At 39.5% G+C, this 23,789-nt stretch overlaps 1 protein-coding gene across 5 annotated transcripts in view; it reads left to right on the top strand.

Annotated features, from left to right (window-relative positions):
• arhgef28a (Rho guanine nucleotide exchange factor (GEF) 28a) overlaps positions 1–23,789 on the top strand; it is a 48,145-nt gene that overhangs the window by 970 nt on the left and 23,386 nt on the right. For 2 of the 5 annotated variants that reach the window (XM_061733817.1, XM_061733816.1), the window contains exons 3-17: positions 1,602–1,648; positions 2,424–2,496; positions 9,076–9,122; positions 9,207–9,463; positions 9,548–9,728; positions 9,843–9,954; positions 13,449–13,544; positions 15,333–15,375; positions 17,592–17,693; positions 18,260–18,383; positions 20,365–20,500; positions 20,580–20,635; positions 20,729–20,789; positions 20,932–21,067; positions 23,346–23,458. In XM_061733817.1, the coding sequence (XP_061589801.1) occupies positions 1,602–1,648; positions 2,424–2,496; positions 9,076–9,122; positions 9,207–9,463; positions 9,548–9,728; positions 9,843–9,954; positions 13,449–13,544; positions 15,333–15,375; positions 17,592–17,693; positions 18,260–18,383; positions 20,365–20,500; positions 20,580–20,635; positions 20,729–20,789; positions 20,932–21,067; positions 23,346–23,458 (1,584 nt within the window). The remainder of the gene's footprint in view (positions 1–1,601; positions 1,649–2,423; positions 2,497–9,075; positions 9,123–9,206; positions 9,464–9,547; positions 9,729–9,842; positions 9,955–13,448; positions 13,545–15,332; positions 15,376–17,591; positions 17,694–18,259; positions 18,384–20,364; positions 20,501–20,579; positions 20,636–20,728; positions 20,790–20,931; positions 21,068–23,345; positions 23,459–23,789) is intronic. The other 3 variants (XM_061733818.1, XM_061733819.1, XM_061733820.1) reach the window with 3 other exon arrangements.

Genomic DNA, 23,789 nt, shown 5'->3' with positions numbered 1-23,789 from the left:
ATCATGCATTTCATCGGATAATTATTAGTTTCATCCCCTCGTATTGCCATCACACCGCCTTGCGTGCACGGACACATCACGAGCATCGTCTTCGCGCGACAGTGTGAGAGTGCAGAGACTTCAATGCGGTGCAGTGGAAAATGAACAACCACAGATTCACTTGTGCAAACCTTCGCAGAGTCAGACATCCATCATTTACAGCCAGGAGAGACTAGAAAAACACTTTTAACTTGCACCATAAAAGGAGTTCTCCTCCGTATATTTATTTGCTCTTCCTCTCAGAATCAAGAGGAAACTTTAAAGGTGGATTGTTATTTCTTTCTCCTTGAGGTGGAGGTGACATGCTCAGGCTGGCATGCAGCCAGAGGTGGACAGAGTACTCGACCCCAGTACTTGAGTAAGAGTACAAATACTACTGGTCAAAATTTACTCCGTTACAAGTAAAAGTAGCTCAGTCAAAATATTACTCGAGTAAGAGTAGAAAATTACTTGCTTTTAAAGGTACTTAAGTATCAAAAAGTAAATGCTTTTAAATGTACTTTAAGTAAAAGTAAGAGTAAGAGTAAATTTCTTATTTTCCACATCAGTAAATTACTATATTTTTTCAAAATTTATTTAAGGATCTTTTAACTATTGTTTCTGAGAATTAACTCTTTGAAACCAGCTGCACTGATGTGCTGCTTTTAGAACCACAATGTTATATAAAACCTGCAGAAACACAAAAAAACAAATCAAATGAATGGGATCATAAGAGGACAGCACATGATGCAGAGTTTATTAACAATCATGAACTGAAACCAAATGAACCTGCACCATCCAACTAAGTCTGGATCCCCCTCAAAGACCACTGCTTTACAAAAAACTACATCTCTGCTTTCAATAACTCAATGTTAAAGTCACTTAACTTTACAGGAAGGACATGTACCAGTACAATATAGCAATATAGAGCATAACAAACTGTCTCCCAATGTCTGTCTAAAAATAGGATTTTAGGGAAGAAGAAAAAAGAGCAGACCTGAAAGTAACGAGTACTTTTCAACCTTCCTAGAAATTTACTTGAGTAAAAGTAAAAATACTTGTCTTGGAAATGTATTCAAGTAAGAGTAATAAGTACCAAAGAAATCTAATACTCAAGTAAAGTACAAATCCTCTGGATATGTACTTAAGTACAGTACTCAAGTAAATTTACTCCGTTATTGTCCACCACTGCATGCAGCCACACACAGAGAGAGACTTCTGAACACCTACATGGTTGTAGCCTCGTTGAGCATCTCTCCCTCAACCTGTGCCCTGCCAGTATGGTAACCTTAGAGATGGCAGGCGGTGGTATTGACTCATAAAGGGAGGCAGGAAGTGCACCTCAGTATTGACCTTAACCCTGTCCTTACTCCAGTGGCCGTCCATTAATCCTCCTGATGCAATGGCGTCCCAGTGGGAGGTATGTGCTCTTCCTCTGGACCTGCTGGTTTGGACGGGAGCAGTCTCATTGGCTAGTTCCGAGAGTCGGATTTCGTGCCGTGCACTCAACTCGTTCGGAATAGTGTTTCATGTTCATGTAAGAACATTTGTGTAAGTAATTTTTTTTTTTTTTTTTGGCACAGGCTTCAGCAAGGAGCTCCACGTGGACAAACATGTGCTGGTGGACAACGTGAGTATACACTTTCACTTTCATACGCGGTGCAGTGACGCTGTAAAAAAAAGCTGTCAAAATTTTGCCTTTTAGGTTTGTTTTATGTGTTTAATCATGTGTTTATGCGTTTAAAGTCATATCTCGATATTTTCTAGCTGAATGGCGATACTCGATATATATCGATATTTTTTCTGTGCCATAATTGGGGTTTCCCCCAAAGCATTATAGCATAGCATCTCTGTTAGCTTCATTTTTTTCTGAGGCAAACCCTTAAAAAAACAGTCAGTTTTAATACAAAGCCTCGTGCCAAATGTCACACAGGTACATTTATTAACAGAGGTCTGCACAATATCAAAATGTATAAAACAAATGAAATAAAAATAAACTGCCTGCATATATAGAATAAAAATGCTTCTTGAATAAAATAAAACAAATATCCCTTTCCTGCATAACAATTAAATTAAAATACACTGTACAATTAATACAATGTAGACAGTAACAGGCAGACTTTTCCACTGAGGTTGATAGTTGTGCAAATAACGAAGCATTTGTGCAAATCTCAAATAAAACATTCAAGTCAATTTGTCACAAAATAAGCTATATCAAAATTAAATATTTTCTTTTTTTTTTTAATCGATATAAACGATATTGTCTCGTACCATATCGCGTTTGAAAATATATCGATATATATTAAAATCTCGATATATCGCCCAGCCCTAGTTTAAAGTAAACTGAACTTAATTTTTCTCAAAGGCATTCTCGATTTTGAGGTTTGTTCTGTTTTTTTTTTAAGGTTTTTGATGAGCAGCTTGTTTTGTCTTTGAATGACAACAATGAAGAAGAAGAGAACTCGTCTTCATTATCTGGTAACTTTCTCTTCCCTTCTCTTCTCTCTTTTTTAATATCATGGCAGTAATACTTCAGCATCTGGCTTAAATGATGAGTGATTAATCCAGAGAAAAAAGGAGGAAAAAAAAACACGCAGCAACATATCTGTGGCTTTGGTGAACAGCAGGGAGTGGCATCGACACATAATAAGGTGGTTTAGAGACTGTCTGGAATCGTTTCTCTTGCGGCGCTGGAACATTATGCAAAGCCCTGGTTCCAATCACATCATTGGAAATCAATACACTTAGTGTTTCACAGACGCAGACAGGGATGTTGTTCAGTCTGCGCTGCAGAGGCTGGTTCTTTCATGAAGCTGATGGTCTGTCCTTTTGGCCCAGCTGGTCAGGTCCTCACCCCCTTTGCCTTCACAAAGACTCGGTCCTGGAGTCCAGGAATCTGCAGTGTCACAGGAACAAAGACGGGAATGGGGTCAGGCTTGTCCCACTCAGACTCAGTCTGAGAGGGAAAATACCCCCCCCCCCCCCTCTCTGGCTTGTCGCCCTATGCAACCCCCTTCCCCCGGCTTTCCTGGTTCGGTCGGTGTTCTTGCAGCAAGAGGTGGAATGTTAACAAGCTAACATATCCTATGCTTACAAAAGCTGACATTGTGGATGACACATGTACGTTAACCTTGATCTCCTTGCAAACAAGACTGTGAGATCAAGTGTAAGCTCGAAACCCTCGCTGGCTAGTAAAAGCCTGATGATGCTCAAAGGGTTGCGTGTTGCCAGGGTTACAGTGAATGCTAATTTCCTGTGTGTCCTTGGAGGAATGAGAAGTTTGTTGTAAACATAAGAGACACTGGTGGCACGGTGCGAGGCCCGTCATTGTGTAACCATGAACTGAGATGTGCTTGAGTGATCAGTCTCATTGTCCAGCTGAAGCTTTCGGCTGTGATTGGATCCCCTGGTACAGAAGTGTCAGTCAGAGATTTTTTTTTTCCATGCCTGCTGAAATAATCATCAAGGTTTCTCCGGTTTCATCAACATCTGTGTCACTAACCGTTAGAATGTGCTGGCGTGAGGATTAGTGACCATTACACCATGATGCAATATTTTATTCATGACAAATCAGCTGTGGCTCAGAGAGAATAGCAGCCTTCCTGCGTCCTGCTCTCTTCTTTTTGTCTGCATCTTTGTAGGTACCTTCTTTGCATGATATAGCTTTTGTCTGCATTGGTCGATTGGCACAACAAATGTTATTATTAGCCTGCGATTGCTGAACGTGTTCCTAAACCTGCACAGTCACTTCTCTGACAGTTTTGCACACAGAGATTTCTTCAGATTCTCAGAATCTTTTGACAATGTTATGCAGAGTAGATGAGATATTTAAAGGGTACACATTCTTAGGCCACGTTTACACGTAGCCGGGTATTTACAAAAACGGATATTTTCCCCTCTCCGTTTCAAAAATATCCTCGTTTACACGGACTCGCATGAAAACGCTGTTAACGTCATGCCAGCCAATCAGAATCCTGGAAGAAACATCAACAAATGACACGTGTAACTTCCAGTTAAGGCTGATTTATGGTTCCGCGTTACACCAACGCAGAGCCTACGGCGTAGGGTACGCGGCGACGCACACCGTACGGCGCACATCGCCGCGTACCTTACGCCGTAGGCTCTGCGTCGATTTAACGCGGGACCATAATTCAGGCTTTACTTCCAAGACGGAACGAGAGTCTGAGAGAATTTAAAACAGGTAAAATAAAAGAAAATATTGACGGTGGCCAAACAAATTGTAAACACAGGTCGCATTCATGACGCTGCTGGTGACGTTTCTGTTGCATAATGTGACGTAAATCTCCGTTTTCCTCCGTTTTCTCTGTTTAGACGCAAACGTGAAAACTGAGTTTTTGAAAATCTCCACTTTGGCCGGAGTTTTCAGAAATGATCGTTTTTGGGGGCTTTGACCTCCGTTTTCGTGTAAAGGAACGGCCAAAACGCATGAAAACGCCTCAGTTTTTGCCCCGTGTAAACGGGGCCTTACACTTTCACAGTTTTTTTGCTGATAAATGTACCTCTGCCCACCTTTACTTCTGAGCAGTGCTTTAAGTGGAAAAAAATAAGTGCCAGTACTCCCCCTATTGACCTGACGTCTATCATAATAACATGGGACAGAAACATGAGTGATATGTATACAGTATGCCTATCGTTTTATTGTACAGAAATTACAAAGAACAAAGCCAGCTCTAAATCAAATCCACATGAGCCAAATTCACAGTGTCATGGAGCCACGTTTATTAACTTTAACCTCCATGGGGTTAACATGGCATGGAAAATATCATTGAAAAAATAAAGATATAAAATAAAAGCACCTCAAAGTGTCGGTACTGGATACCGGTGCGTACCGGCCCACTTAAAGCACCGCTTCTGAGAGTCTCTTGGAGATGTTTTTATACCCACGCGTTGTTGACCTTATTAGTTGTGGAATGTGCCTCCAGGTGTTTTTATTTATTAGTATTTTTATTTTAGTAGGAATTCAATTTCCAGCCTTTGATTGTTCAACTTTTTAAGACACGTTGCTGCCATCAAATTCAAAACTAACGAATATTTTTCACAAAAAGTTAAAATGGCTCACTTTCAACATTTCATATGTTTTTCTATGCTCCAATGCGAATAAAATATGGCTTTAAGAGATTAACAAATCATTGCTTTGCATTTTAATATGCATTTTACGGAGCGTCTCAACCTTTCTGGAATTGAGCTTGCACATATCTATAAAAAAACAGATAAAGGCCTAAAATAGACGTGGAAAGTCTGACTTGTGTGTTTGAGTTGCAGCGTCTTCGCTGTGTGAGAGCAGCAGAGAGGAAATGCCTCTGAGATGCCCAGGATTTCCCTTACATTAGTGCAGCCATGTCTGGTTCAGACATCAAAGTCTGGGAGGAAAGTGCATTCATCAAGGGAGGCAATTTTCCAGATTGTTATAAAAGAAATACCATCCAGCACTCATGTGCATATGGCACAAGAAACCATATGTGGACACTGTCTTCACAGGCGTTGCTGGAGAACTGAATTACTTTGACTATACGGAGCTTTTCCTGTGATGACTGTATCTTTTTATTATTATTATTTCAGCTGAAAGCTCTAGTTTGCCAACGAGTTACTTAAAAAAAAAAGCAATATTTTATTCACAGTCATGCCGTCGCTACGGTCTGGTTTGCGTGGACGCAGTTCGAAGTTAATGTTAGCGGGCTTCATTCAGATGCTTAATCTTTCCACTATTGTGACAGCTTTTCTTTTTTTCCTTTTCACTTTTTCTGAAAACAGTGTGTTTTGAGATGTCTGTTATTGTCTGGCATGAGTCACAGGAAAGCAGCCGGCTCTCCCGCTGGGGTTTAGGAAGTCCATTTTTTTCCTATTTCTGAAGCGGGTGGCTGCTTCAAATCTCAGATAGGAAGTTATCTTTTCCATGGCATGAACATTTCTCCAACAATGCCCCTGACGTTTGGGTTTATACCTAATCTTTGTGCTTGCTCTTTACCACCATCACACATTTTAGTTGTTTTTTTTTAAAATAATCACAGCCTCTCCAATTATACCAAGATAGACGATTTCACATCCCAAAGCTTTCTTACAGTTACATTTATTTCCTTTTGTTGTTGATTCTGCCCATAAATTGTATTTTTTAGGTGCAGACATCAGACAGAGTTGGAAAGCACTTGGGTAGGTTTAGGATTTCATCTCTGCTTATGCAGATGATGTGGTTCTGTTGGCTTCATTAAGCCAACACGATGGTTTTTGGTCTAAAAGTGGTGGAACACCTTATCCAAGTTGAGGGTGACGTGCTGAGTCTTTCGGGCAATCGCAATCAAAAAAAGAGTATCGCTTCGTTGCCATTACATGGTGAGATGAGGGCAATTTTTCATGCTACGTAACACTACTTAAACCAGACTTCAACGGATGCCACATTAGTTTTGAGCTAAGTCTCTAACGATACTACTACTAAACTTGACATTAAGTAACTAAGTAAGAACTTGCTAAACAGTTTAGCAACATTTTACTTGCGCTAGTTATGCTCCACAAAACATGTGTTATCGTGAAGATGCTCTCCGGTACACAATTCACGGGAATCACGTTTTGATTCAAGTGACGTATGTTGTCCGTGTTGTGTCTGAATGTTCCCAATGTTGTCTTTCCATTAAATTTTGTCACAGTAATCTAATATAATCCTTGACTTGCTGCTTTAAATCCCTTTCATTTGCCTATACAAATCCACCATGTTTGTCTCCTTTTTATTAGAAAATTCTACCTCCAGAAGGATTTAGATTAGAGGGGCTTCACTGTTGTATTATTATAATTTAACCTTTAGTGTCGAGTCAGCTTAAACATGTAGAATAATAGTCATTTCTTCTGTTTTTCTCCATTAGTGGCATTTTTTCATTAAGCCGCTGCACGTTTTGGTACAGAAAGCTAGTATGACTTGTTGCGGTTTAATGGCACGTTGCAATTAAATGATGACTCTAAAAGCAATTATACATCATTTGATTTATGTCTTGATTTATTTGATTTATATTTAAACAAATGTTTCACTGCAGCAACAATAATATTGAAGTTTTATAAACCAAAAATATAGTTTTCATTTGCCTGAAAGTAAAAGTTTGTCTGGCCAAATCAAAAACTGCTGTTAACATAACCCCGCTGTCACTGCTAGCACCCGACAGCTGCAGCCGGTTCTGATGCGCCGTTGTCATACCCACGAACAACCAATCCAATCTCCAGGTAACGCTTTGAAATGGTCCCGCCCTCCTGGACCGTTTCTTTGGTTTTAATTAGCCCATGCCATTGACCAAAGCAGCCGATTGGATGTCGTTAATGGTTAATGCTCTGGTTGGAAGACGAACGTGACGCAGCTCACTCCACCCATTCCTTGCTTTAGAAGCTAATAATGCAGTGCAACTTTAAAGTCAACCCTCAATGGATAAGGAGAAAAAGTCAACACTGGTTCCTCTTGCCAGTTAAAAGGCGAGCAGCCACACTTTGCATTGACTTGGATGGATTAGTGGATTAGAGGAAAGTCGCTCAATTTTAGGACAGCTGGAAGAAACTTGACCTGTCAAATGAAGTCTGTTTATCAAATTTAAAGGGCATAAACAAAGTCTATGCCAAGAAGAAAGACAGCCAAAAACTCCTACGTCCATCAGCCCAGGGCGGATCGGAGGGCAGTATCCAGATTTCTTCATCTTTATCTTGTCGTAACAACACATCACGTTGCATTTGCTGGGTCTCAGGAGTGAGACGGGCAAAACACTGATTTTAAAAGAGGGCCAACCTGTGAGACAGTCGGGTGGACTGGGGTGAACTGGCTCATTTCAATCTCCGAAACCAGTTTTTATTTAAAGCTGTAACGGTGTGTGTCCAGGGAAAGTTTACCTGTTATATTTTGATTTAATCAGAAATTACACTTAAAACAGGGATTTTTCCTTTAAATCATGCATCCAAATGTTTGAATCAGAGAGTGAATAGCATCTTTTCTTTCCTCTGTGTCCTCAATAAGCTCTCAAACACTGAGCAGATGTTGCACAACAATGAGGTATGAGTCAATGCAAGTCAACAATCACACCTTTTCTCTAGAAAACTGCCTGCTGTAGGGATGATTCATGGAATTTTCTGTGAAAACAGTCCTTTAAAGGTCAAATGGAGCAGGTATGCAGCCGCTCATCACATTTCCCTTTCTTCTCTCTGAGCCCTGACATTTCAGCGAAGAAAGATTTCGGTATTATGGTTTAAATGATAAATAAATCCGGAACTGCTGGAAGGCAGGAGAGAGATGCAAATGTGACTTAAAAGGTCCAGTATTATGAAATGTTTTGATAATCTGTTCTGTGTTCTTGGTTTTTCTCCGTAATGTTGAGACATATGGATGACTTGTCAAATTATTTTAGTCCCTTCTGGGAGCCGCTGACTTCAGTGAAGCAGATGTGAAGGTGCCTGGATGATGTTGGGTTGATTTATCGCTTTCAGACGTGGCTTTTCAGCGTGTCATTCAGCAGTGTAAAAGCAACAATGTGGGATGTGGAACATGGAGTACCGTATTTTCCGCACTATAAGGCGCACCTAAAAGCCTTTAATTTTCTCAAAAACCGGCAGTGCGCCTTATAATGCAGTGCGCCTTATATATGATCATTACGGTAATTTCTGTTACTGTAGTCAGGGGGATTGTGGGTAATGTAGTTGGTGTCGCCAAAGTAATGGCGCTAAAAACGCCAGAAATCGTCACAGACGTTCAAGACAACAGCAGCGATGCTGACTCGCATAATGGCGACTTTGACGAGACGGAGCAAAGCTGGTTTTTATTTTGTTAATAAAGTTTGACATACGGTACTTTTCTTCTTGTTTTTGTGTTTGCATTTGCTGTAGGATTTTGTAGCATTTCCTGTAGCAGCGCCTTATAATGCGGTGCGCCTTATATATGGAAAACGTTTTTAAATATGTAATTCATTGAAAGTGCGCCTTATAGTGCGGAAAATACGGTATGTAATTATTGTCTTATTATTATTATTATTATTATTATTGTCTTCTGAGGTTTTTTTCTCCGTGTTTTTATCGCTGCAGATGGTCAGTCCGCTGACGTCCGGACCCAGTTAACGCAGCAGACTCAGGTTGTAAATCATCCTTTTTCCTTAAACCTTACCATTGTTGCATGCATTTATTGCTTTTTTTAACGTTTCTGTCCTCAACCTCAGGCGAGTGACGTTGGCGATAGCTATGGAGTTGGTCGTGTGACGAGGGACAGCTCTGGGACGGATGGCTGTTTATGGGGTACGGTCAACTCGGGAGATCTTCTTGCAACAGACACCCCTCCGCCCCGTTCAGATGACGTCCACTTCCCCTGCTCCCCTCCGTTCTCGCCTGTGGACCAGGCGGTCACCAGGCAGAACCGCCCGGCGTCCCCTGAGGGCAACGAGAGAGACAGTCCGCCGATGGACACATGCGACCTCAGGTGTTGAATTTTGATGAAGATTTTCTCCCATTTGCTTGTTGATATTGACAACGAGCATAACTGACGAGTGCTTCATTATTTCAGCCCCAGTCTCGTGGCTCTGGAAGTGGACAGCGAGGAAGAGAGCTCCGAGCCGAAGTCTCTGCTTTCCCCACTCCTGTTGGATGTCGGGAAGAGCGAAGACCAAGAGGAAACTTTTCGCCCAGCTCCCGATCTCGCGTGCACTCGCACCCAGTCGGCCTCGGCATGCGAACCCAGTTCAAAAGTAAATCACCTCGTGAAGTGTCACAAAAGCGTGAAGTATTTCCATCTCCGCTGAGGGGAAAGTATTTAGTTTGATCATATGTTTTTGTCTTCAACGTTTCTTGTCCTCGTGCAGGAACTGCTTGAGGAGGGGGTTCGACTACGCTCCTATTCCTACTCGTCTCCAAAAATCAGTTTCCGTCCCGCTCGTCTTGCCAAGGACAACCACGCGTCGGATATCAGCCCTGGTCAGTGACGCTCAGACCGCCTCACAGAGTTTAACACATAACTAACACGTTCCCCCACCTGATTTCAGTAGTTTTGTCTGTCACTAATCGGATAACCTCTTATAGTCTGTCAATTTTAAGGAGACTTTCAACTGTAAATGGTTCCAATGCAAATGTTAAGTACAGTCATCTCCAAGTTAATCTTAAGCCCCTGCACGGCACAACGTGACCCAAGCCACTGTTCCACAGAGGGCTTCACAATCCCTTAAAAATGCTTTTTAAAGTCTGCTCACTTCTGCCAAATAGTGCAGGACCAAAATCTTTCAATCAACAGTTATAAAGCTGATCAATTACATTTTTCCGCCTCTGTGCCAAGCAGTTCTGTAAACCCGACATCCCAGTGCATCTACCAGGCTTAGCCGAGAAATACTCTGCCACGTAACTCTTCCAAGACGACCCAAAAAACGGAAACGAATCTAAGTGGGGATATCCATGTCTTTAGTTTCAAGTGTACAGACATGGAGGTAATAATCAAGAGAGGAAATACCGTATTATCTCAAATAAAAGCCAAAGCCTGAAAACAAAACGGCATAGAAAAACCCTTCTCATGAGTTCAGTTAACGTCATTTCTGTCCATCCGCTGTTTTCTTGTTTCTGAGTCCGTTTCTTTACTTTTCCGCTGCAGTAAAGGAGCTGCCAGTTGAGGTTAAACTGACCTCTACTTTTCTGAACACTTCAAAATGAACCTCTGTCATGTTCAGCGAGCTGGTTCTGAGGTGACGGGAGGCCGTGCGTTCGAGTCGTTACACTTAGATAATACCCAGCATACTACCTACTAGGGCTGGGCGATATGGACCAAAAGTCATATCTCGATATTTTCTAGCTGAATGGCGATACTCGATATATATCTCGATATTTTTTCTGTGCCATAATTGTGGTTTCCCCCAAAGCATTATAGCATAGCATCTCTGTTAGCTTCATTTTTTTCTGAGGCAAACCCTTAAAAAAACAATCAGTTTTAATACAAAGCCTCGTGCCAAATGTCACACAGGTTCCTTTATTAACAGAGGTCTGCACAATATCAAAATGTATAAAACAAATGAAATAAAAATAAACTGCTTGCATATATAGAATAAAAATGCTTCTTGAATAAAATAAAACAAATATCCCTTTCCTGCATAACAATTAAATTAAAATACACTGTACAATTAATACAATGTAGACAGTTACAGGCAGACTTTTCCACTGAGGTTGACAGTTGTGCAAATAACAAAACATTTGTGCAAATCTCAAATAAAACATTCAAGTCAATTTGTCACAAAATAAGCTATCAAAATCATTTAAAAAAAAAATGTAAAATTTTTTTTTTTTTTTTTTTTTTTTTTAAATCGATATAAATGATATTGTCTCGTACCATATCGTGTTTGAAAATATATCGATATATATTAAAATCTCGATATATTGCCCAGCCCTACTACCTACCCAGCTGAGTTATTATAGCCAATGATACAGTGAACTTTTTTTAATTTATTTTGGGTTGCCTGGGTTGGACCCCGCCAAGGCTGCCCTTTATCACTGGTTCTGTTAATCACTTTTATGGACAGAATATCAAGGTGCAGCCGTGGAGCGGAGGGCATCTGGTTTTTTCAGAATTGGGTTTCTGCTTTTTGCAGATGATATGGTTCTGTTGGCTTCATTGGGCCAAGACTTTAGCTCTCACTTGAGCATTTCGCAGCCAAATGTGAAGCCGCTGTGATGCAAATCCGCACCACATAATCCGAGACCATGGTCCTCAGCCGGAAAAAGGTGGAGTGCCCTCTCAGGGTCGGGAATCAGATCCTGAGAAGTACCGCGGTGCCTTGTTCAAGAGTGAGGGAAGAATGGTGTGGGAGAGCGATGGGCAGATGGTGTCTGCAGTGATGCATCGGTCTGTCGTGGTTCGGTCTACTTTCCCAGCCTCACCTATGGTCATGAGCTGAGGGTAGTGACCTAAAGAACCAGATTGCGGATGCAAGCGAAAAGAGATTCCTCCGCAGGGTCTCCGGTCGCTCCCTTAGAGACGGGGTGAGGCGCTCTGTCATCCCGGAAGGGCTCAGAGTAGGTTTTCTGAGCGTCTCCCTCTGGGAGGACACCGCAAGGAAGACACAGGATAAGCTGGAAGGACTATGTTTCTCGGCTGATCTGGGAATGCCTTGGGATCCCCCCCAGATGAGCTGGAGGAAGTGGCTGGGGAGAGAGAAATCTGGGTTTCCCTGGTTGGGCTGCTGACCCTGCGACCCGACCTCGGATAAGCAGAGGAACTGGGTGGATGGATGGCCTTGTTTTTTTCTGTTGGGCACTTTTTTAAACTCTCTAATTATATATATATATATATATATATATATATATATATATATATATATATATATATATATATATATATATATATATATATTAATGTTTTCTAATTCTAATTAGTAGAAAAGAATAAATAAACTTTTGTTCGTTATGGTATTGATAGGATTCTTTTGTCAACGTGTGTAAGTCAGTACCTCAAAAACCAAGACGAGATGAAACTAGAACCAGTTCATGAAAACTAGAGTTATTGTTTTAAACCAACTGATACTAAACTGAAATAATCAGACAAACTGACAAACAAAATAAAAATGAAAACTAGTTATGGATGGCAAAACTATAACTATAAAACTATAACTCCGGTACTCACTATGTAAATGCGTGCTGTCCCGATGTACCAGAGATGAATCCCCTTCTTCTTTTTAACCAAAAAGATAGTTAACAAGTGTCCCACCACTTTCAGAGCATTGACAAATTGAAGGTTGTGAAGTGCTCAGATTTTGAACGCACCATCTGGGTAGAAGAGGCTTTTGCACTCAAAATAGTTAGTGTAAGTACCGGTACTTTGAGGTAATATCATGGGGGTGTTCCCTGAAACTAGATGGGAAAAGCGGACAAAATGAAACGTTCACAATGCTGAAGTGACTTTTTCTTCCACCCGAAAGCAAATGCATTTGTTGAACACTGGGGCCAAAACTGGGGTCTATAAAGCAAAAGGTGCTTCATTTTGCTATTTTCAAAATGCAATTTTAACACTTCCTGCACCATTCAAATTAGAAACCTTTCTGGACCTCTACCTGGATAGATCTGCATGAATAGTATAGCTGAAGAAGAATGCACTGATCGGAAGAGGTTCAGAACCATCAGTCAAAGAGTATCCCCTTTGTAGGATAATAATTTCTGACCAATTATTAAACTGGAACAACAAAATCTTAAAAATATGGGTTGGCCCTTATTTGTGTAAACCAAGCCCCTGTCCATTTTATTTGAGAAAATACGGAGGTTTTATGTTAAATTTTATAATTTTTTTTTTGGGGGGGAGGGGTTCTACCTTTTCAGTTTAAGTCAAAATTTTTCTTTCGGTTCACGATAATCAGACAAAGCGAGTTGACTGTATGTGCTGATAGGTTGCAGCTCTGCAGCCGATGGTTAAGCAGCCGTCTGTCCACTGTTCCCTGTAGATGCCGCGCTGCACAGCGTCAGCCACAGCCGATCTCTCCTTCAGGCCCTCTCTCTGTCTAAATCCACCCTGTCTCTGTCTCTGCTCCACCCTGGTAGTAAGTACCGGAACACCTGTAGCCATCACGCCGCGCCGAGGCCCGGCACGGCCGACGCGCCTTCGTCAAGGGTTGTGTGCGTGTGTGTCTGCTGGGAAATTGAGGTTATTACTGTAAACTGATTCAGCTCTTGAAAATGAAAGTTTCTCATCTCAAACTTCCTGTCAGCACTTTGGAGTTCATTTAAGCTCATTTTTATTCTTTTTAAGTTTTTTTCATATTTTACAACTACTTCCTTATTTTTCACTCTCACTTCTTTATTAGTTTAATTTCCAGTCACAGACAGATTTTCTTCTTTTATACGACGGAGTATTAAGGCCAAACAAAAAAACAAAAAAAAGGAAATTACGAGAATAAAGTCATAATGTAATGAGAATAAAGTCGTAAAATTATGAGAATAAAGTCGTAATATTACGAGAATAAAGTTGTAATATATTATAAATATATAAATATAACTTCACAAGATGCTCAATATTCTTCATTTTAACACAGGGAGAAGACTGCTCTTCCTGTTAGAGTTTTCATAAATTACCACTTTATTTTCATAATATTATGACTTTATTCTCATAAATTACCACTTTATTCATTACGACTTTATTCTCGTAATGTCACAACTTTATTCTCGGAATTTTACGACTTTATTCTCGTAATATTACGACTTTATTCTCGTAATATTACGACTTTATTCTCGTAATATTACGACTTTATTCTCGTAATATTACGACTTTATTCTCGTAATATTACGACTTTATTCTCGCAACATTACGACTTTATTCTCGTAATGTTACGACTTTATTCTCGTAATTTTACGACTTTATTCTCGTAATATTACGACTTTATTCTCATAATATTACGACTTTATTCTATTACGACTTTATTCTCACAACATTACGACTTTATTCTCATAATTTTACGACTTTATTCTCGTAATATTACGACTTTATTCTCATAATATTACGACTTTATTCTATTACGACTTTATTCTCACAACATTACGACTTTATTCTCGTAATTTTACGACTTTATTCTCATTATATTATGACTTTATTCTCGTAATTTCCAAATTTTTTTTGTCTTAGTTTGGCCCTAATACTCCGTCGTACTTTTACAACCAGCTGGGGAAAATAGGAACGAATCAAACAGCGATCTGTGTTTGGGAGCTCACTGTACCTTTCTATGACTTTTGTGAGGTCACTGAACATGAAGATGAGTCTGAGGAAGAAAGTAGTGTTTTTATTTGTTTGTTTTTAACATAACTGTCTGCCACAGCTTCAATTAAGTAACAACGGATGTTTTATCTGATAGAAAAGTTCAGTACAAATGGCCATAGTTCCTTTTAATTGGGTTGAATGAAAGGCTTAAAAAGAAACACACACTCAAAATTTCCCACCATTGAAAATGAAACCCAAACAAAGAACAAATTGGGGAAAAGGGAAATGAAACTTTGTAAGTCAGAGCCACAGTAGAATCGCAAAGCTGTAATAACCTCGGCTCGTGTTTTTCAAATCTAAACGGCAAAGGGAGATTTGTTTGAAAAGTTTCCTGATTGCTTTGCAGCCGGGTGAGACGTATGAGGACTCTCTGAGGGGTGGATGCTTTGTGTTCGTCTGTGCGGCTGCCATCAAAAATGTTGTCCTGCCATATTCAAGCTCCTGCAGATCATTTTTGTTGCTTTGCTTAACCGTCGGCTTTAGTCTTGACGTACAAACAGCTCCCGACAGCAAAGAACTCCCTCGTGTATTCATGTTCAGTCCTTGAACAACTTATTTCTCTTTTCTTTGTCCACAGAGCCAAGAGCGTCCAGCATATCAGATCAGTCTCATGAGAAGAGGTATTTATACTTTACATTAATGTACTTGACTCTTACATGTATCACAGCCTTTTATTTGCCTTGTTGTATGTCTTTTTGTAGATAAAAGCACAGTTTGTTTCATTGAACATGTAATCAGTCCCGCCACGCTGTATGTGCGTAACCATGGTGACCAGGTTGCGTGGCGACGGTGGAGCGTCTGTGAAGTTTGCTGCTGTTTTTTATGAGGCTCTTTAGTCCCTGTGATGTGGAGCTGGTTTACGTGCGTTGCTGGTGTTTTGATCCTTTCTGTTTATTCTGAGAACAATGGAGGTGGTGACGTCCAGATGTCAGCGTGCCGGTGATCCCCTTTCAGCCCGTCTCAGGCCTTTAATCTGCACTTACTGGCATGTCGCTCCTCGTGGATATGCAGGAAGAAGTTTCACAGTTGAAATGACAACAGTTTTGAAGTTACGTAGTGGCAAGAAAGGAAAGAATTTACAGGGTTTCCATATTTATTTGCCAAGACATGTTATCCCATCTCCAGCTGAGTCATAATAACAGCCAAACACATTTTTTAACATTTTTTTTTTCATGTTGAACACATCAATTCAAAAGTTCATAATTCTGGTGAAAGTAAGTGACCCCTTCGAGTGAACACCTGGCTGAACCTCCCATGACAGCAGTGACTCACAGCAACCGATGCCTTGTGTGGTAGCTGTGGATCATACGGTTTATTATGATCACATGGTTCGATAGGTCATAGGTTTGATAATATGGTTTGGTAGCTTTGGATCACACTCCACCGTTCCTCTTTACAGAACTGCCACATCTCAGACACTGTAGTTGGATTTATGGTGTGAACACCATTCTGCAGCATCTCTATGGGTCTAGGGTCTGGGTTGAGACTAAGCCACTACAAAAACTTGATTTACTTTTTCTGAAGCCATCCGTCTGTGGATTTACTTGGATACTTGTGGTCCTGCTTGTATCATCACCCTCCATCTACTTGGCTTCAGCTGACCTACAGCTGCTCTGACATTATCCCGCAGGATATTTTGGTAGACTTGGGAGTGGATTCTGAGTTGTTGATGGTTAGTGGTCCAGGATCTGACTAGATCGCCAAAAAAGACACATTTCAAAGCTCCCTCATCTGTTCTTTACCATTTAGGATTATGGTTTGGTATTGGTAAGCTGTGCCTTTTTTTTCTCCATTTTGAGTCATGTTAAGCTTTTCACAACATTTTTGTAACATTTTATTGACATGGACTTACATTTGTCTAAAAAAAATATATATATATATATATATATATATATATGTATATATATATGTGTGTGTGTATATTTCTTATGGACCTAAACCACATGAAGCAAAGAGGTTTGCAGAAAAATGGCGGCTAATGTTTACACACAGGCCAATAGATATATGCTAAAATAATTTACTATTTTAAGCCTATGACAAGACTCAACAAAAATCAACTAACAGAAATGTTATTCCTCTTAAATCATGGTATGGATAGGGTCCCTACAGCCAAATTAAGGTAGTTTTAACTTTGTAAGTATACAAAAAGTGTATAAAAAGGACTGTTTGCACAGGCTTCATTGTCTAGTTGCTGCCGTTTTGTCAAGTCAATTATCAATATTGCACAAACTTATGTCACAAAAGGAAGAAAAGGGTTAAGCCTCTGCTTCCACAGAACTGTAGCAGTACTTGCATATTTATGACAAAATAGGCAAACGTTAAAGGGAAGAGGCCATGAACTTGTGTTTTTTTTGTTGTCTATTTGTCTGTGACTCCAGAATATTCCTTTTAGTCATTCAGGCATTCATGTATGCATTCAAATTCCTTTATTTAAATCAACAGGTTTCATCAGTCTTCATAGATTGGTATAACTGAGTATCATCTGCATAGAAATGGAAGTTTATGTTATTAGCCTCACAATATTATTCTGCATAAAGTATAGGTCCAAGCACAGCACCCATGATTAATTAGGGTGTGACAGACAATCGTTTACACAAACAGATAAATATGAGTTAAACCAATATAATAGGATTCCCTTAATCCCAGTAAGGCTTTTAATCCTATTGTAATAGAATGTTCTTATTGAATTTGATTTCAGTGCAGCAATATTTAACAGGACAAGTATAGACACAAGATTATTGGGGCTGTGAGATCACTGGTTCTGTCTCTTTGAGAGCCTTACAAACAAAAACGTCGGTGTCTTCACATGTCCGTGTGTATGCGCTGTGTTTTACAGGGAGGTTAGGTTCCGTAAACGAGCCCAGTCTGCTGATGATGAGGGCAGCATGGAGCTAGCAGAGTCCCTTCAACATCTCACTCTGTCCGAATTTCTCAAAGAGTATGTGGACGGAGGATCAGCTTCAATTCGCTTTTTCGAGTCTCCTTAATGAACTAACCGTAAATAATATGTTTACCACCTGTCCAAGCACCACCTTACCTTTAACAAAGCAGCACATAATGAGTTATAAATGTCCTTAATATGCATATGTTTGTTTTGCATGTTTCCATTAATGTTAACCATTCTCCAAATGTGGATTTACATTCACAGCACAAAGCCACAGAGAAGGAAAACATAATGTGACCATTTACAGACTAACAAAATGATATTTTGCATCAAAATGTAATTTCTTTTGCTTTGCCTTTTTATAGATTTTACCTGAAGCACCTTGCAGTGTAATTTCAAATGAAAACATTTTGGACAAACCTTTACAGCTTGAACTAACCTCAGTGTATGTCATTAATAGGTTGTGTTCGTGTGCTGCAAACACAGCTTTATATTTAACTCCCTTACAGACTCACCACCTAAACCTCTGCACGCTTGTCATGCTCGGTTCTGTTGTCTCGACAGCCATTATTCATTAATCCAAGGTAACAGATTGCATGGATTGTTTTCATTTTCTGTAGAATTGAAGAGGAGGAGTTGGATAAATACAGCATTCCAACCAAGGCAGAGTCTGACAAGTACAAAGTAATTCGTACCCTGAGTTTTCTCAAGAGCAGGATGTCCAGTACGCGCAACAAAAGCAAGGTAACCTAACTACCAGGCAGCACACTCCTATAGTGAAAAATATATAACATATATATGTAAGGGATAATGCCCGACGAGGTGTACATTATCATAAATATATGGACGACGCCGGGGCATGAACCATATTCCATATGCGTCCATATATTTATGTTAAAGTACACCTCGAAGGGCATTATCCTGGTTATACCACGGTCACTTACCAAAAAACATAAATATTAAATGAGCTATTCATGCTTTAATGTGTTTTCAGTTGAAATCATTAGTTTTATAACAAGCCACAGCTGAGCGGCTGAGTGTCTAACAAGCCATAACTCAGTTTCCTTGGTAACACCTGAGGATCTGACTAATACCTGGAACAATCACTACCGTCCCATAAGGTCCTTATGCAATGGACACAGTGTTGACTTCTCCAGTAAATAGGACGGACCTGAGATACGACTTAGCAATGGGAGATATTCTAGTCCGCTCAGCTCAGCTATGGTACAGTAACAAACAGTAAATATATTTGTTTCAAAGAATCAAAGTCCACAGGTAGTTTCCTAAATTGTTTTATGAAGCTACATATATGATATAGATATATATATATATATATATATATATATATATATATATATATATATATATATATATACCGTATTTTCTGGACTATAAGCCGCACCTGCATATAAGCCGCAACCGCTCTATTTTAAAAAAAAAGATATGCAAGCCGCAGATATTTATGTCGTTAGATTAGATATTTACTACATGTACAGAACCATTTTGAACTATAAATGATGTACATGTATGTACCTAAATAGATCCTTTCCTAACAGTGTCTTTTAACACGGCAGCAACTTAGCTGATTAAAACGGGACAGAACCAAGAGAAAATAACCGGTATCTATTTATCTGTTTGAAATCTGCTTCTACGTTCTTCTATCTGCTAAAGAAGAATTAGCGTATTCTTCTTTGCATTTATTTTGTCTTAGTTTTGATTCTAATTCCGGTTAGAGCGCCCGAGCGGTGGAAGAAAAATCCACAGAATAGCCGCACCTTTGTATAAGCTGCATGGTTGAAAACCTATGAAAAAAGTAGCGGCTTATAGTCCAGAAAATACGGTATATATATATATATATATATATATATATATATATATATATATATATATATATATATATATATGAATATTAAGATTTGCTTCTGCTCTTTACCGTCCTGCGGTTGCCGGCTCTTCTCTGAATCTCCGTTGCCGCAATGATATTAAAGTTATCAGGCAATTTGACCGAACTTGTTTTCTATGTGTAGGTTATCACTTTTAACCTACACCTGCCAGCCAATCAGAATCAAGTATTCACACAGACCGTGGTATATATATATATATATATATATATATATATATATTGTGAAGCGCTCTGTGACCATGGTCTGTGAAGGGCGCTGTATAAATAAAGTTTACTTACTTACTTACTTACTTATATATATATATATTTATACCACGGTCTGTGTGAATATCATCATCAAATCATTTGTACATTAAATCCAACTTTACATCCTACATAGATGCCACATAGGTATTACACAGGTGAGAAATACCTGATTCTCTTTGTGTTTTCTGGGAGACACCACCAGGAAATGGTTCTGGGAATAACTCAAGGTTGGAGGGACAGGCCAAACATGGTGTCCAGCCTCTTTCCTTGTAATGATTAATCCCTGCTGTTGAGTCAGCACAGAGACTGGAAACCCTCCCCGGGTTGCATCTGTTGTTTACGCTGTGTTCCATTTCCGAGTCAGTGGACTTTCTTTTGGTTTGGAAACAGGCGGGGAATCCTATTCAGGCTTACGTGTGGGACAGTTGACTCTGCCAATGAAAACTCCACAAAGATCTTTTTAGAAGCTTTAGGTCTGCGTTAACCTGAGTTTGTAGCCGTAGATCTCAGTCACACGTCGTCTGCGTCTAAATGGCCTCTTTATTGACGCCTTTGTCTCTGGCATGGTTTTCAAAGGGGAAAGGGAAGGACAGAGAGGCCAAGGATAGGCAGCTAAATGGACATCGTTTTGCAACGGGCTCCTGTTTAGGGCCCACTCTCTGTGTGGTGTGTGACAAACCAGCTTCTGGAAAGGACCTTCTACATTGCTCAGGTCGGTAAAAGTTTCATTTAAGTTTTTTTCTCCGACAAATCGGGACAACAAAATTACTCAAAGTATATTTCCTCCCCAGGATGCACTGCCTTTGTTCATAAGGGATGTAAGGAATCTGTCCCCCCATGTTTGAAGGTTAGTTTTGTCCTAAAAAACATCTCTCTTTGAGTCTGCAGCTTGTATCCATTGTTTATGAGCTCAGAACGGATTCTCATTTGTATTACTTAGAAACTTCAGGATAAATATGCCGTGACCGGGGTGAAGAACAGAACGGCGTCCCTCCCACAGAGTGAGTTTACAACATTCCAGCCAACAGTCTCTAAAAATGTTGACCACGTTATGCAGGAAATGTCTTGTTTGTTATATTTCATTGTGTTATGACTTGGGAAAATTATGGAAATGTAGAATAATTTCCCTTGTTTTTCGCTCAGACTTCACGGTGAGAGAAAGTAGCCCTCAGCCCGCGATCCCTGTGGCTACACCTCTGCCTGTCATGACCCCAAAGGAGAGGAAGGACGCCGTGACACTGTCATGCTCTCTCGCTGGAAGTCTCCCCAGTAGTGACAGGTCATTAAGCATTTGAACTTCATCCATTAAAGTTTCGTCCATAGTGCACCCAGCATTAGTTTAAAACTTTTTTTCCAAGACCAAGAATCACAAGGGAAGGTTCAGATCGGAAACAAACAGATTTGGCTCAAGTTTTATGTAATTGGTTGAATTCTTTGTGGCTTGCCAATGAGCTGAATGGTCCATGAATGCCGAAAGGTCCTGCTATCAGTCAGACACCAACGCCTTTAACATATCACATTATAATATGAAATTGACGTTGATGCTTAAACTCCTTAAACTCTAGGGGTGTAACAATATATCGTGCCACGAAATTTCGCGATACAAAAATGTCACAATACGTGTCGTGGAGGTGACAAAGTGTATCGCGATATTGGGTTATTAATATTAATCTATTGTGTTGACTAGTAACGCGCATCCGACCACGACCGGGACCGGACCGCGTGGACCAAAATCTTCCTCCGCTCAGAAGAAACTAGTACCGTTTTGAGCTCTGAACTTTTACTTATGTAAGGCTGGTGTAGAGTTAAGCCTTACCTTATTAAATTAAACCTTTTTGGGGTGGTGAGTAGGATAAACACGGGGACAACTTCTGCTGAGTTCCAGTGTACTTTAATGTCCCTCAACAGTGTAGGATTTTAGAACATCAACACAGCAGCTAGTGCCGTACTGTGGCGTATCACTCCGCCCAATCTAAAACAGACTAACCACTACAGATAAACTGACTAGTGTCATTATAGTCCCTGATTTACATCAGAATATAAAGAATATATTTATAAAATAATGAACCCTGAATTACCAAAATAACCTTAACAAAAATAAATCTCCTCTTACACTTATAAGGTGAGCATGAATCAATCTTTTTTATGATGTAAAATTGTATGTATTTATTTACTTGTATTTATTTATTTAATTTTAGTTGTTAAATTTCTGGAAAAGAAAAAAGTCAAATCATACATGAGAGAAACTATTCAGTTTGTGGCTAAATATTTGTACTTGTATGAAACTGAAGATGCATAATGCAAACCTGACATTTACTTTTAGTTCAGTTTGTGGAAAATGGTTGGCCTGGCTTTCTCTTTAAAACTTAAACAGTTATAAAGCATTACAAACTGTAACAATAGGGCAAACGCACAGTATTGTTTTGTATTTTGTGTCTTTCAAATAAAAGACAATTTCCTCATGACTACCTCATTCAAGGTTGTTAAAAAAATACTGCTATAATATCGTATCGTTATCGTGACCTCAATATCGTGTATCGTACCGTATCGTGAGATTAGTGTATCGTCACACCCCTATTAAACTCCTTCCATATAATGTATTTCGAGCCAGATTTATATTCAGAATATGAAAGTGGCATCACAACGAACCGAACAAAGATGACAGAAAGATGAGGCTGTCTGTCATTTTTCAGTCACTCATCATCCGAGAAGTGTACATGTTTTTCTGATTACACCCGTGAACGTGTTGGAACTGCAGTAAAATGCAGATTGTCTCAAGGATTTTTCACTGTGATTATCAGTAGAATGATCCGTTGGCTGTTGCAAGATGCTTCAAAGCCAATTGTTTTTTTTGCTAGCACAAAACGGAGCAAAAACAACGTGAGACTCAACTGTGATCACCGTACCCGTGACATGTGCACTAAAAAAATCCATGACCCACCAAGCACTGGAGCGGCACTGACTTTCACCTCTTTCTGTAAATCCAGCAGCGTACTGGGCCTTGTTCTAAAAACAGCTGTCTGTGAAGTGTCTTGAAAAAACAGATTTTGTTCCATTTCTGGTCGCAGGAAAACAAAACCGTCAAAGGTCAGCGTTTCTTTGGGGGCGAATTGGAAACAAAACCAAAATGCTTTGTGAGAAGTACTAACAGATTAACCGAGATGGAAATTATACTTGATTCTTGCTTTCTTGCTCTTGTGAGTGAGAACTCATTCAATTCAATTCAATTTTATTTATATAGCGTCTAATACAACAGATGTTGTCTCTAGACGCTTTCCAGAGATCCAGAACATAAACATAAACATAAACATAAACATAAACCCCCGAGCAATTATTATATAAACAATGGCAGGTAAAAACTCCCTTTTTCTACATCATAGAGGGTGGATGTTTAAAAAAACATTCCAAAAGGGGGAAGAATTCAAATTTTCTATTCTTAATACATTAACCTTTTGTGTGTGTCATTTATCAAGAAACTGTAAAACAATCAGATATAATATTTCATTTGTAATTCCAGGATATGTATAGTAATTGTCTGTTTCTCTTTGAAATACCAGACTCAGTGAGAGTTCAGAAACAGAATATGAAGCCCTGAAGTTCAAGAGCCAATCAGAAGAACTTCTGCCGACTTCTGTGTCCTCCACCTCCAATGACTCCTGCTTTGGAGAAGGTAAAATAAAAGTCTTATGTTTATATTCTCTCAAAAGACACATATTGACTCCTTAAGTTTGAATGAATTTAATGATAATAAATACAGTTCTCACATTTAACCTTTAACATATTTTCAACCTTTTAATTCAACATATGATTTTGACTAATTATCACCCTTTTCAAGCATTTTAAGTTCCTTTTACACCTTGAGTTCTCACTAATTATAAATGTTTTCAAATCTTGTATTCAATGTGAACCATGGGGAAGTCTCTAGTATGAAGACCAAGTCCTGTTTGTGTGATGAACTTAGAAGATGCCGTCAGTTAAGGCAGAGGACCTTCTGGCTTTCT

Source organism: Cololabis saira, chromosome 11 (genome assembly GCF_033807715.1).
Source record: "Cololabis saira isolate AMF1-May2022 chromosome 11, fColSai1.1, whole genome shotgun sequence".
NCBI lineage: Eukaryota > Metazoa > Chordata > Actinopteri > Beloniformes > Belonidae > Cololabis > Cololabis saira.
This window is presented reverse-complemented; position numbering and strand designations above follow the sequence as displayed.